This window comes from Onthophagus taurus, chromosome 8, assembly GCF_036711975.1.
Source record: "Onthophagus taurus isolate NC chromosome 8, IU_Otau_3.0, whole genome shotgun sequence".
Lineage (NCBI taxonomy): Eukaryota > Metazoa > Arthropoda > Insecta > Coleoptera > Scarabaeidae > Onthophagus > Onthophagus taurus.
Genome location: NC_091973.1, coordinates 2,404,108 through 2,418,871, shown reverse-complemented (window position 1 = coordinate 2,418,871; position 14,764 = coordinate 2,404,108). Strand labels below are relative to the sequence as shown.

The 14,764-nt window shown below is 33.5% G+C and overlaps 2 protein-coding genes across 5 annotated transcripts; one reads left to right on the top strand and one right to left on the bottom strand.

Moving 5' to 3' along the window:
- Window positions 1-4,076: 4,076 nt before the first annotated feature.
- LOC111425226 (pyruvate dehydrogenase phosphatase regulatory subunit, mitochondrial-like) lies at window positions 4,077-8,716 on the bottom strand. 3 transcript variants are annotated; one of them, XM_023059130.2, is made up of 8 exons: window positions 8,363-8,716; window positions 7,498-8,301; window positions 7,281-7,448; window positions 7,055-7,227; window positions 6,856-7,004; window positions 6,643-6,797; window positions 6,444-6,583; window positions 4,077-5,214 (listed from the first exon to the last, which is right to left on the bottom strand). In XM_023059130.2, exons 2-8 carry the CDS (start codon window positions 8,282-8,284, stop codon window positions 4,168-4,170), a joined length of 2,619 nt encoding a protein of 872 aa, XP_022914898.2. In that variant the 5' UTR covers window positions 8,285-8,301; window positions 8,363-8,716; the 3' UTR covers window positions 4,077-4,167. The 3 variants fall into 3 exon arrangements, with proteins under 3 accessions (XP_022914898.2, XP_022914897.2, XP_071054655.1); XM_023059129.2 differs by having other exon boundaries at window positions 7,498-8,336; window positions 8,390-8,716; XM_071198554.1 differs by having other exon boundaries at window positions 8,390-8,716.
- Window positions 8,717-9,206: 490 nt separating this feature from the next.
- Window positions 9,207-14,153, top strand: LOC111425227 (Heat shock factor). Of its 2 annotated transcripts, none has more exons than XM_023059132.2 (6): window positions 9,207-9,441; window positions 9,497-9,605; window positions 12,376-12,500; window positions 12,561-13,258; window positions 13,492-13,594; window positions 13,650-14,153. In XM_023059132.2, the coding sequence occupies exons 1-6, from the start codon at window positions 9,319-9,321 to the stop codon at window positions 13,857-13,859; spliced, it is 1,368 nt and encodes a 455-aa protein (XP_022914900.1). In that variant the 5' UTR covers window positions 9,207-9,318; the 3' UTR covers window positions 13,860-14,153. The 2 variants fall into 2 exon arrangements, with proteins under 2 accessions (XP_022914900.1, XP_022914899.1); XM_023059131.2 differs by having other exon boundaries at window positions 13,465-13,594.
- The last annotated feature ends 611 nt before the right edge of the window (window positions 14,154-14,764 follow it).

Here is a 14,764-nt window from a genome sequence, read left to right as displayed (position 1 = left end):
AAATTGGGAGAAAAAAGCTTCAGGACTCATCCAAGTTTCATTTGGAGGATTAGGAAAACCGAATTGTCCACGATATTGTATTTCTGGTCTCAAAAAATTATTATCTGGGTGTGGTTGTAAATTAGGTGTTGTCATCAGTGGCTGATAACCAGAAAAACTTGGCTGCGCGAATACCTGTTGAGATTGTTGATAAAACCCATAATTTGGTCCAGGAAATATCGTCTGATATTGCATGTTCAGGTTTGCAAAATTTGGATTAAAAGAATTTTGGAATTGTGGATTATATATTGGGATATTTTGGAAAGATATTTGAGGTTGTACTGGTCGATTGTAATTCCAATAATTTAAGTTTTGAAGTTGTTGGTTATAATGCGAGAAAATAATTTCTTGAAAAGATGGATTACCATTTATGAAAGGAATCATTTGTTGCGGGTTATAAATTGTGTTAGTTATGGTTGGAGTTCGTTGGTTGTAAACCGGATTCATTGGTTGGTTATAAGCGGGATTATACGGATGTTGCTGACTTATGTAACCTCTACGATGCTGATGTGGGGACCAATTTGAAGTACTTGGCCGAGGATTAAATGGGCGCATATTATTTACATTACCATTAGATTGTAGAGGCACATTTTGTGGTTGAGCTGGAGTATTAGTTCGAGCAACATTAGTTTGTTGAGATTGATTGGGTTGACTAACAACTGGCGTAGTTTGAGTTTGAGGACTTTTTGGTTTGTTTTCGTTTAATTTAGGCGAATTTCGCTTACTCGTAGATGCGACGACCGCTGAATACAACCTTTTCACAATTGGTAAAACTTGTTGAACATTACTGGCATTCGATTGATGTGGTGATTCAACTGATTGTTGTTCTTTGGTTTCTGGCACCGATTTCAGCTGATGGACCACTTGTTTTAACTTTGACTCCAAGTCAGTAAAATTCACATGAGAATTTGTTTTCTTTGAAATATTTTTCGCCCAGTTGGGGTCGTGATGAGCCACATTAGGTGAAGGTTTTTTTGGTTTAGCCTTAACAGGTATGCTTTTAGGAGGAGACGGCGTAGATGTCTCAAATCTTACTTTTTTATGAGCTTTAGGTTTAACAAGTATAGGGGATATATCAAAATCATCGCCTACGTTTTGGGTTTTTTTATTCCAAACAAAAAGTTTTGGTGGGGCAGTGTAATATTCGGATGGTGGAGTCCAATTTAAGTTGGATTTATCTTGGGGAATTTCCTCAGTGCTGATATTATTTGCATGTTCTTGTTGCAACACTGTTGATGGGGCATCTTCTATTTCCAACACTGTTGTTGGAGCATCTTTTGTGTTCAAGACTGGTGATGCATCATCTTCTATTTTCAACACCGTTGATGGAGCATCTTCTATGTTCAACATTGTTGATGGAGCATCTTCTATGTTCAACATTGTTGATGCAGCATCTTTTATTTTCTCAGGTTGTTGAATCTTGTCTGTGTTCACAGTTGAATCGTTTAATTCAGCAGGTTCGGTCTTTGGTAATAAGAATGGATCTATTACATTGGATGGTGAAATATCACGTAAGGTATTAGGCTTATCCTGGTTAGATTGTGGCGATTCACATTTAACTGTGTGGTGACCGGTGACCTCTAAGGAATTGAAGGATTTATTCAACTGATCATCTAGATCTGATGTGTTAGAAGGTTCCTCGACTGGAATTGTGCTGGTGTCAGAAAAATCACTTTCGCAAACATCATCAGAGTCTTCTTCACTCTTTATTTCGGATTTACCCGGCGGAGTATTTGAATCTGACAAAACAATATAGTCTGCAATAGAAACTTTTTCTGGTGCGCTCGAACAGCCTGCTTCATGCTGATATGGGGAATCTCGGCACGTGCTCCTATCAGGTACAGAACCGACTGTTTCCACGTCTAAGGAGGACTTGCCGATTCCATTAGAATGTTGATGTTCCTCTTCTGATGTCAAGTCAACTACTACATAAACAGCTGGTAGAGCCTCATTAGAATCTGATGAAGATTCAGCGGGTCTTTTCACTCCTTTGTATTTACAACTCATTTTTTATGAATCTAAAATTTAAAAAAAATTGTTAAAATTTAACACGTTGATTCTTTTTGTAGGGGTGAGTTCAAATATTTTCATCTAAATCATGAATAAAATTAGAAAAATCAAATTTGGAGCATCTATTTAGAATTATTCAGTCATAACAATAATTGAGATGCGAAATGTCAAAAGAAATAAACTCGGCCGCTCTAAGTATTGTTCATGATACTTGGGGGCGGCCGACGTCTTCGAAGTCGGCCGAGATTATTTCTGATATCACAAACAATACTTGGGGTGTCATAAATAATTCTTTATTTTAATATTCTCGGCCGACTTCGAAGACGTCGGCCGCTCTAAGTATTGTTCATGATACTTGAGGGCTCTAAGTATTGTTCATGATACTTGGGGGCGGCCGATACTCCCGCCCTAAGTATTGTTGGGAAGGTTTTATTGGGAAAAAGATTATGGGAAGATATGGAAATAATAATTGATTTCGAACTGCTTGGGTATTTTAATTAGGTTCTTTTAATTATAAACATAAATATTTATTATATATATTTTATTATACACTTTTCATTTTTGAGTTATGATTTTTATAATATTTATTGATAAGCTTATATTTATTTATATAATGAAGTAAAAATTAGGACTTCAACAGAGTGAACGAGACCCAGCAGTGTTCATGGACAACTGATTTCCCACAACCTGCGCGCACATCCAAGGAGCAACAAATTTTAAAGGAGGGAGAAAGATAGGGCTGAAAATGGTGGATTATTGGATGAGAAACTGTATTGGAGTAGAAATACTACAGGAAGAAATGGGGGAGGGACTAAATTGGATTGGGGTGGATTTTGAGTGGAGCTTTTATTAATTTTTGTTTCTCAGGAATATATATATTTTGAAATAAACATCAAAATAATGAGAAAAAAGATTTTAAATAACACAAATTAAAAAAATAACCTACATTACAAATTCTAGAAGATATTATGGATGTTAATTAATTTCATTTTAAGTTTGTTTTTTCATAATATAATTTTTATAAATCATCTTAAAATTTCCTCATCATGGATATTAATTATTTATCATCAAAATAATGAGAGAAATGATTTTAAGTAACCCAAACTAAAAAAATAACATCTACATTACAAATTCTAGAAGATATTAAGATATTATAGATGTTAATTAATTTTATTTTAAGTTTATTTTTTCATTATGTTAAAATAAAAGTTATTTCAGCTTTTATAAACCATCTTAAAACTTATTAGAAGCTTCTAAAACACGTTCAACTCTACAAAATCGCATTTTATTTAAATTTTATTAAACGTGAGTTTAATTAAAATGATTAAAACAAAAAAGAATTTATTGGAAGGTTCTATCATAACAACCCGACATGTTGGAATGATTTTGAACACGTGAGCACGTACTTTTCCATCATGGAAGATCATGGCGAAGAAATTACTTTTTAAACTAAATTAATTTTAAATCATCCAAATGGATGATTATTTAAAGTTATCAAAATTGAATCAAGATTGGATCAAAAAATTAACGATTTTTCACCAAACCCGTATTTCTTAATTAATTATTTCTCGTAATTAGCGCTTTATTTAAATATTTACCACGAGGGTTGATTATTTCATAAAGTTGGTAATTTGATCGATTATTAATTGAAAAGTTACCTTATTAATTCGCTTGAAGATGAGGCGATGCTCTTCAGGAAACGTTCGGACAATGAGTAACTTAGAAGCACAAATCCCTCTAAAAATTAGATCGTATTACAACCACCTAATTTTTAAATTTAAGGAAATTTAGAACTTTTAATTTGAACGAATTAAAAAAAAATTTAATTAAGTTGGTACCTCTAAACTACCAATAAGTAATCAAAAAAGAACTTACTTTTTATTAATTGCATTTATTTCATTTGCCTAATTTTGTAGGATTCGAGTATGCGCACTGGCGTATTTCTGGGAAAACCGTTCTTACAACCATCAATATTAAATTGATATAAAAAGTAGGTAATAATAGCTTTTAAGTAATTGAAACAACTCTTTATTACAATAAATATTTATTTAATATATATTTATATTACAGATTGCGCATTATATCACAGGAATTTTGAAAATCTAAGAAAAATCACCTTTACAAAGCGTTATGGGGTATATTGTTATTAAGTTCAACTACGGTAGGTTTATACTTTCTATATTGGGATACATTATTAATAAGAATAGGGGCATGAATATGTGGAGATACTGAAAATCGTTTCCCAGCTATGTCCACTTCATATTTAGCGTCTTTTGACATCACAAAGTCATTAGTGACCACTTTGTTATTCGACGATTTTGGTCGTCGAATAAATCCTAAACAAATTAATTTGTTTGTTGAGAACCCATAACCGGCTGAAGTAACCGATCCAACGAATTCATCGTTTCTATAAATTGGTTCACCTCCCCACGGCCAAACATCGGTGTCCGGGTTAATGTTATTTAATTGAAAGAAAATTAATTGTTTTTTAATTCCTTTCTCTTTTTGATATTGTAAAGCTGGTTTTCCAATAAAATTGTCTCTTTTATCTAGTCGTACGTTGTACGAATTTCCTGCTTCGAAAGGTGTTGTAGAACTGCTTAGTTCTTCTGCCCAAAATGGAATAAATCTTTCGATTCTCATAAAACGTTGAGTTAATGTTCCTACATCTTTTATACCAAAATCTCTCCCCACAGTCATTAATCGATTATAAACATGTAAAGCATACTCAGATGGTACATGTAAACAATACCCAGGCTCTCCGGTGTGAGTAAAAGACATCACCATAACATCAGAAGCATACCCAACATTTACTTTCCTATATAAAAATGGTCCAAATTTCATATTTGTATTGCAAAGTTCATTAAGAAGTTCTGGGGATTTCGGGCCTACTAAATTTATCACAGTATACATTGAAGTCACATCATTTAATTTTATTAATGATTTTAATGGAAGATGTTTATTAATCCACTCGTAAACTCGAGTTTGTTGACTCGTCGGGGAAACCATAAAATAAGACTTTTCTGTTTGCCTTACTAACATACAATCGTTTTCATAGCCACCCCTTTCATTTTGCATTCCCGTATGAACAATATGTCCAATTGGTACATCGATATCGTTTGAACATAGTCGTTGTAAGTAACTTACTACATCCATATTTTCAGACTAAAAAGAAAATAATAATTAAGCTAAAATTAGAACTACATAGAAATTTTCAAGTTCAGCTTTTTGTGTGTCTTCTTCAGAAACAAGTTTGAGTGATTAAATCGAAATTTGTCAAATCTGAGGGGAGAAGGCTTAGTTGAGTTAACTAGCATCTTGCATGTGTGGCTGAGTTCCCAACCACCTTCTCTATTCTTGTTGTTCCTATCTCTATTGCCTTTCTTGTCATCCTTTCAGTGCTGGATTATCATATAGGCAATTACCTAAGGCTCTGGGTTCTCGGGAGTGGGGATTCTTAAAGCATCAAGTCTTTCTTAGTCGTGATTTATGGATGTTTGAATAAGGCCCACTTATTGTTAGAAGAATCTTATCAAAAGAAATAATTTCGGCCGACTTCGAAGACGTCGGCCGCCATAAGTATTGTTTGTGATACTTGGGGCGGCCGACGTCTTCGAAGTCGGCCGAGATTATATCTTATATTACGAATAATACTTGGGGCGCCATAGATAATTCCTTATTTTAATAATCTCGGTCGACTTCGAAGACGTCGGCCGCCCTAAGTATTGTTCATGATACTTGGGTTGGGTTGGGTTTTTGATTTCTTATATCACGAACAATACTTGGGCCAGTCGTGGGGCACCATAAATAATTCTTTATTTTAATACTCTCGGCCGACTTCGAAGACGTCGGCCGCCCGAAGTATTGTTCATGATCCTTGGGGGCGGCCGACGTCTTCGAAGTCGGCCGAGATTATTTCTTATATCACGAATAATACTTAGGGTGCCATAAATAATTCTTTATTTTAATACTCTCGGCCGACTTCGAAGACGTCGGCCGCCCTAAGTATTGTTCATGATACTTGGGTTGGGTTGGGTTTTTGATTTCTTATATCACGAACAATACTTGGGCCAGTCGTGGGGCACCATAAATAATTCTTTATTTTAATACTCTCGGCCGACTTCGAAGACGTCGGCCGCCCTAAGTATTGTTCATGATCCTTGGGGGCGGCCGACTTCGAAGACGTCGGCCGCAATAAATTTTGCTTGTGGTAATTGGAGCGACCGACGTCTTTCGCTATGGGAAGAAAGTTCTGTATTTTGCTGCCCACACCACGATATTATTCTTCTTCATTTCTCATTCTTCAGGCACACAGCTGAACCCGAAAGTTTCTAATTCTAGGTCTAGTATTAGTAGTCTAGTGTAATTAATTTCAAGATAATAAATTTAATTACTTCTACTTCAATTTTTGAGAATGATGACATATCAATAATTCCAACACCTTCTCGGCAAGCCAAATATTCTTCTCGCATGAAATCAAAAAATTTCGGTTTAAAAAATGTTCCTGGTGGCATTTCAGGTTTTGGTCCTCCTTCTAAAAAATAATAAAATTAATAAATGTACTTCAAAAAAAAAAATCGTAATCTAGCATACTTTTATAGTTTACATTGAAATAAAGTGCACGTTCGTAAGCCATTTTAATCCCAAATACAGCCCCGTGAGTTTCTAATATTCCATAAAGAGGGGAAGCTCTTAAATTCCTGGCGTATTGGTACTCGCTTTGGTGTGGGTATAAAATAGCGTATTGTCTGTAATGTTTTGTTAATTCAATTTTAGACTCTCCAGAGTGTTGTTAATAAGTTTTACCTCCCCACGACTTCCTTTATGCGCTGCTCTAAGTATCTTGTGCTATTGTGTACGGCGAGAAAACGTTGTATATGAAACGGGAGGAGATCTTGTTTTGGTTCACCTTCTATTATCCATTCGGCTACTGCTTTTCCAATTCCACCAGCACCCTAAAAACGTTTAATTAAATTTTTGATTATAATTAAATCTAATAAAGTACTTGTAAGGAATTTCCATTCATCCCACAAGCAACAAAATAATTCCTAATTAATGGAGTTTCACCAACAATCCATCTCCCATCCGGAGTAAAATTATCTGGAGAGTTCACTATATTCGGTTCTTTGCACGTCTCTAAAATCGGAAGTCTTTGTATTGCTCGTTTCCAATAAGGCACTAAAAATGATTATTATTACCCCACAATCTATTATTACTAAATTATGTCTTACTTAAATGGTTCCAATCGCATTTAACGTGCTCCTTAAAATTCTTAGGAACTTGTTGTCCTGAGAACGCAGGTTTCGCTTCTTTTTCAAACCAACCAATCATAAAACCACCGTTGTATTCTCTTGCATAAGTGTAACCATCGTAATCTCTTACACACGGAAGATTCTCATCTAAAAAATTATTTTTAAATCATCAAAACCAACTTTAAATCGTAATTACCTATATTTAAAAACGGTGTGGTAGCATAATAATGTTCAGCGGGATAAGCAGGTATTTTAACAGGTGGGTTACAGTGTAATCCAAGTTCTCGAGCCCACATTCCAGCACAATTAACGAAATATTCACATCTAATCTCGCCTTTATCGGTTTCTATGCCATAAACGCGACGATTTTTCGTTAAAATTTTTTGAACGGTAACTCCTTCGTAATATTTAGCCCCATTTTCAATCGCTAATTTTGCTAGGACGGTGCATATTGCTGTAGGATTCGCAACCCCATCGTGAGGGAGCCAAACAGCTCCTACGATGTCTTCGGTGTTGAGATGGGGATGTAAATTGTGTATATCTGAAGGCGGAATTAATTCAGAAGGTAATCCTGCGGGCTTTGTGTAAGCAATTCTGCGTTTTAACGCGATTAATCTGTCTTTAGTTTGTGCTAAACTAATACTTCCAGTTTGTTTCAAACCCAAATCGTACCCATTTTCTTGTAATGTTTTATATAATTTAATACTGTACCATATTATATTGCAATGAGATATTGGTTTAAATAGACCTAAAGTTCCTGACCCAAAGTGAGAGGTTCCACTTCCTATTTTATTTTGTTCGAGAACCACAACATCCTTCCAACCACTTTGTGTTAAGTGATAAGCTACAGAATTAGCTACAATACCTGCACCTGCTATTACAACTTGAGCTCGATCTTGGGATGAATTTGTTGTGTAGTTGAAATTATTTGTTGTGAGGCTTTGATTAAGAGCCTGTAACGCTCTTTTATTGTATCGAAACATTTTTAATCCATCACTTTCTATAATTAACATCAGTCAATTCAAACATTTAATTCTAAAAATACAAACGACATTTAACACCTTATTAAAATATTAAGGAATAATTACATTTTTTTTATATTCCTCCCAGTTCTCATAAAATCAATATATTCATGTTTTGATTGGATTATGCAGTGACACTGAAACAATGCAACGAAAGCTTCGATTGAACGAATTTATTTTTAGATTTGGATTGAGGAGGCGCAATTCAAACTCAGAGCTTAATCTCGATACAGTACGTTTTTTGAAACAGTTCTTGCAACCAAAATAGTCGACAAAACAACCAATGGTAATGACTTTTACAACCGCTACCAATCATATTCCTCTCTGTTAAATGACGTCAATAACTATTGTATTCCATATCAATGGAATCTAAAAATTTAAAGCGAGTCGTTAAAATTTACTACAAAATACCTTGGTACAAAATATCTCTAGATGATTTTGTACCTTAGTTTTGGATCTTACAGGATGTTTAAAAAAATATTATATTCTGTATGAAGCATTAAAATGAAACATAAAATTACTACATAATAAGTTCATATTAGTGATATTTATATAATACATTATTAAAACATTTATTTAATTAACTCAAAATTCATCCTGTATAATTTTTTAAGGGATATTGAGATATTTATAATTTTATACATTTTTGGTTGGCAACAATGTCGATAAAATAGTTACGCTGATATAACAAATAATTAAATAGTAATATAATTATAATATAAATTTATTAATATTTTTAAAAAATAATTATTAAAATTTATTATATTCTAGTAAATTCGAGAAAATTATTAAAGAAAATCTAGGGTGTTTCGATTCAAAGGTTACTGTTCTGAATTACGTGGGTTGGCTCACTTCACCTTGTTTATCATTCGCGGCTAAATTCATTCGTTGTAGAGCACGGACAGTGAGCTCATATGTTTTGAAACCATTTTGTGTCGCAAACCGCTTTAAATCACGTTGTGGATATCGAACAATTCCTCTCACACCTAGTACAGATGAAAACAGAACCAGACGAGATGTCGCAGAACGACAACACGATCAACGTTCCGGCGTTCTTAAGCAAACTATGGCGAATGGTAAACGATCCAACTACCGACAAGCTAATAGCATGGAGCACTGTAAGTTAACACTTATTGCGTTTTAACCTCGTTCATTCAATTTCTCTTTTCGCAGGGTGGAAAAAGTTTTGTTATTCAGCATCGGGCTCAGTTTTGGTACGAACTACTTCCTCTCTACTATAAGCACAACAACATGAGCAGTTTTGTTCGACAATTAAATATGTGTAAGTAGCACATTTATGTAGTAATTAGTTTTTTTCATCGTGTTAATTATTATCGGTACATATCGAATCAAATTGATCAAACGAATCCAAGGTATACCGAAGCATTTTGTACATTTATCAAAATTACATGTCAAGGAATTACTTTTTTAAAGTTTTGAATTAGACTCCAACTATAATAAGTGTCTAATATTGACATATATGACCTAACATAATCTGTTAATTATTATCTATACACAATTGGAGATAACCAGTCAAAAGTTCGGAATTGATTAATTTTTTATCCATTTTTGTTAGTTTTGAGTAAAAATCATGAATCATAGAACTTTAAGATCAAGGAAATCAATGAAAAAAGAATTTATGAATCAATACATTCAGTACATAGACAAGCTTATGTAGCTGTGGGGTATATTTAGAGTCAGACATCAACAATATACTGAGTTTTGGGCTATTGTAGGGTTAAGATGTTTTCTGATTTGATCATAAAACTAATTAATACTTATTATTTTTAATTTCGAAATTTTTATTATGTATTAAAACGCATTTGTTATTTGCATATATGTATTTGAATAACAACAAAATATTTTCAAAGATTAGAATGAAATGAGTAATGTAAAAAATAACAATTTTGTGCTTGCTTAAAGATTTTTAGTTCAATATTTTAAAAGATTTCTGCAAAAAGATGATGCCATATTGCATATAGAGATTAACCAATTTACAATGATATCAAGAATAATAAAACTGAGGTCGCTTGCGGCCGAGGCAGTTCATTACTACAATATCACATAGAGAAATTAACTATTTCTCAGCGATATTCAGAGTGATAAGGCCGAGGTCGCTTGCGGCCGAGGCAGTTCATTGATATTATATCACATACAGAATTTAAGTACTTCTCAGCGATATCAAGAGTAATAAAGCCGAGGTCGCTTGCGGCCGAGGCGTTACATTGGTGCCGTATCACATACAGAAGTTAATCATTTCTCAATGATATGAAAAGTAATAGAGCCGAGGTCGCTTGCGATCGAGGCAGTTCATTGATGCGATATCACATGCAGAAATTAACCACTTCTCAACGATATGAAAAGTAATAAAGCCGAGGCCGCTTGCGGCCGAGGCAGTTCGTTGTTACCATATCACATACAGAAATTAACTATTTCTCAACGATATCAAAAGTAATAAAGCCGAGGTCGCTTGCGGCCGAGGCAGTTCGTTGGTACCATATCACATAGAGAAATTAACTATTTCTTAACGATATCAAATGGATATCGTTGAAAAGTGATTAGTTTTTGTATACGATATTGTATCTATGAATCTATGAAAGTGGTTAATTTTTGTATGCGATATGATATCGATATACTGTCTCAGCCTCAAGCGACTTCGGTTTAATTAGTCTAGATATTGTTGAAAAGTGGTTGGTTTTTGTATGTGATATGGTATCAATGAAATGCCTCGGCCGCAAGCGACCTCGGCTTTATAACTCTTGATATCGTTGAGAAATGGTTAATTTCTGTATGCAATATGCTATCAATGTAACGCCTCGGCTTTATTACTTTTGATATCGTTGAAAAATGGCTAATTTCTGTATGCGATATGGTATCAAGGAACTGCCTCGGCCGCAAGCGACCTCGGCTTTATTACTTTTGATATCGTTAAGAAATAGTTAATTTCTGTATGTGATATTGGTACCAACGAACTGCCTCGGCCGCAAGCGACTTCGGCTTTATTACTTTTGATATCGTTGAGAAATAGTTAATTTCTGTATGTGATATGGTAAGAACGAACTGCCTCGGCCGCAAGCGGCCTCGGCTTTATTACTTTTGATATCGTTGAAAAATGGTTAATTTCTGTATGTGATATGGTAACAACGAACTGCCTCGGCCGCAAGCGACCTCGGCTTTATTACTCATGACATTTCGCTTTACAAGATGAAATTATTTCATAAGCAATTTTTGTTAAGTAATCGCTTGTATGGGGGTTACCAGATGTATTTACATATTGTTTCAATGTATTCATTATTTTAAAAAAATATTTTTATAACATTACTATAACAATTAAAATACATCTTCCCAATTTTTTTAGACCGATTAAAAAAATAGATTAAACCACGTCACACGATTTATGATGGCTTTCGTTAGTCCCTCCCACGCATAGATAAGATGATGGAAGAGCTTCGTGGGCAAGACGCACTTTATTTATAAAACTATTATTATCGCAAAAATAAAATAATAACAAAACTGAATCTTAGAGGAAAATGTGTCATTGATAATATTGAAGGTGTTATTGTTTCTTTACGCTCTATTTTTAACGTAGGCTCAAATGAATTCAATTGCTTTAAATTCGCAGCGATAATTATTTGGCTCCTCAGCGTTCAATGCAAAACTTTGCATTTTAAGGAGTTCAAAATATCTTTAATGATAATGAGTGCTTTGATAAATATTCATTGTTTTCGCAAAAAAATCAAATATTTAGATACAACATACATATTAATATAATGCTTCTATAACTATAACTGTCAAAACTTACACAATAACTTTTACTACACAAAATTTTTATGAAAATTAAGCTCGGCAACACTTTATATAGAATTCGTTGCGTACAATTTATTAATTACATAAATTTTGGAAATAATATAAAAAAACGTCACTTATTTTTTTATTACAAAATAAAATTCCAATACAATTTTATTTTTATTATAATAAAGTTTTTGGTCAAATAAATAAAACCGAGATACGATTACTTCCTGTTGTCAACTAAAACATTTGGTTGTTTTCAGATGGTTTCCATAAATTATCACCTGTAGATAACGGTTCCGTGGAATTAGAAAAAGATGAGATTCAATTTTATCACCCAATGTTCCAAAAGGGTCAACCACATTTATTGTCGAATATCAAAAGAAAGGTATAAAAAAAATAAAATAAAAATAAATGTGTTATTATTGTTATTTTGGAATTTTGTTAGGTGACCAGCTCTAAAGTAACATCGCCCGCCGCACCAATGAATCAGCGCCCAGATGATTTGACAAAAGTTTTGCAAGACGTAAAGAATCTGCGTGGTCGTCAAGCAAACGTCGATACGCAATTGGAAGCTATGAAACAAGAAAATTCGGTTTTGTGGCGCGAATTAGTGAAACTACGTCAAAAACATATAAAGCAGCAACAAATTGTAAACAAGTTAATTCAATTTTTGGTGACTATCTACCAACCAGCTGGAACCGGGCGAATGAGTGGGTTAGGTGTAAAACGGCGTTACCCGCTGATGTTAAGTGAAGGACCCGAAAAGAAAGCGAGATCGGTGGAAGGTCCGACAATTCACGAAATTGATCAAAGTGATCAACTGCCAGATGGGCTTGTTGAAGAATTGGAAGATACGGCCGCTGCGAATTCTGAAGCGGAAGTTGATGGATTGTTATCAGACACGGAAATAGTAAATAATACACTTCAACAGATTCCAACGTTATCAGATGTAGGATTGGAAAGTATCGCCACGCAAACGGATGATTTGATTGATGATGCCGGTCATGACGAAAGAATCTTCATGAGTCCTTCCGCTCAACATACATTGCTCACTAAAGTTGAAAAAGATGCTGATGAAGAAGCAGTTGGTGATAATCCAGATTTGAGAGTTGCTAAAGTTGATTATCAACGGTTAAATTCAGCGTAAGATAATTTATACTTTATCCTTTATATATTTCCAATTTTCTAAAATCCTTTCAAAATTAAACTTTGTGTAGTGTAATTTTTTTCACATCAAACTCGGTTTTCATTAATCAGATATAGTAGTTTTGTTTATGTATTGTATTTATTGCATAAAGTTTAAATATCCCAAAACTATTTTAATAAAATATTTCTCCAAATTACTTTAGTAAAGACCCTATTAATGGAAATTACAGAGAAGATTTACACCAGGAATTGGAAAGTACGGAGTCGGAATTGGAGCAGCTAAAAGAAGCTTTGAATGGGTGCAGTGCATTTGATGCAAATGCTTTATTAGGGGTAATTATTTGCTTAAATTAATAACAATTAAAACTGTTTTCTTTGTTTTTATTAGGTTTTTAATTATGAAGCTCCAGATTACATAGATATATTATCAAAGGGAAATAGCGAAGGAATGGGAAACGCTGATCCCTTAGTTTCTGGTTCTGAATTAGCACCATATGACGCGAATACTTTAGATTTTAGCCAATTATTTGATGACACATCCGACCCTCAGGATTCTCAGGACGTCCAAGCCACTTTGGATTCAACTTATTTTAGTTAGTTTTAATAACAAGTTTTTTTTAATATTTCAGAGTTTAATATGTTCGAAACAAAAAAAGTAACGGAAGGTCATGTATTTTTCTACGACTAAGAAATGCGCGGAGCGTATATATTAGTTATATTGAGCCGTTAGTCAATCTATTACATAGATCATATATACTGTATATCCGTTCAATTACAGTTTTAAGTTTAGGTATTCTCGTTTATTTCTATTGATTCAGGGTATGGTAATGATGTAAATTTTAAAAACTAATTAGTTAATCGCATAACATGTCATACCCACTCCATTAAGTTAAAAAAACAATCAAAAAAATTGTACTGTTGCATTTTTTCGACAAAAAAAAAAGTATTTACAGTATTTTTCTATTTAAAGATGTTCAGATTAAAGTTTTTCTTCAAACGTCAATAAAATGTTAATTATCCCAATTCACAATACTTATATAATAGGTTTGTAGTAAGCCATTGATTAAAAAGATTAAGCGCAAGAACAAGCCGGGAAATTATCACTGCAAACCCGACTTTCATTTTTTTATATATATTTTTTATAAATTTTATAAAGCTGCGACGTTTGATGAAAAAAAAAAAAAAAAAAAAAATGTCACATAAATATTCACTTATTCAGAGCATCATCTGAACATCACTATTTCGTTTCTCAGCGTCAAGGAGTTTCGTTTCTTCACATTTCTTGAGGTTGTTATTAATGTATACAGTCCGAAATGTAAATAATTTACAAACCCACACTACGGTTTGTAGCGCTCTAAAATAATTCAAAAATAAAACGTAAATATCCGTAAATTAAATCTAATTAGTCTTTACATTGGTTGCTGAATAAATGCTCTTGACACTTCAATTATTTGTTTTATTTTAATTGTAAGCGATAACATCATCTCATTATGCATCTGAGAG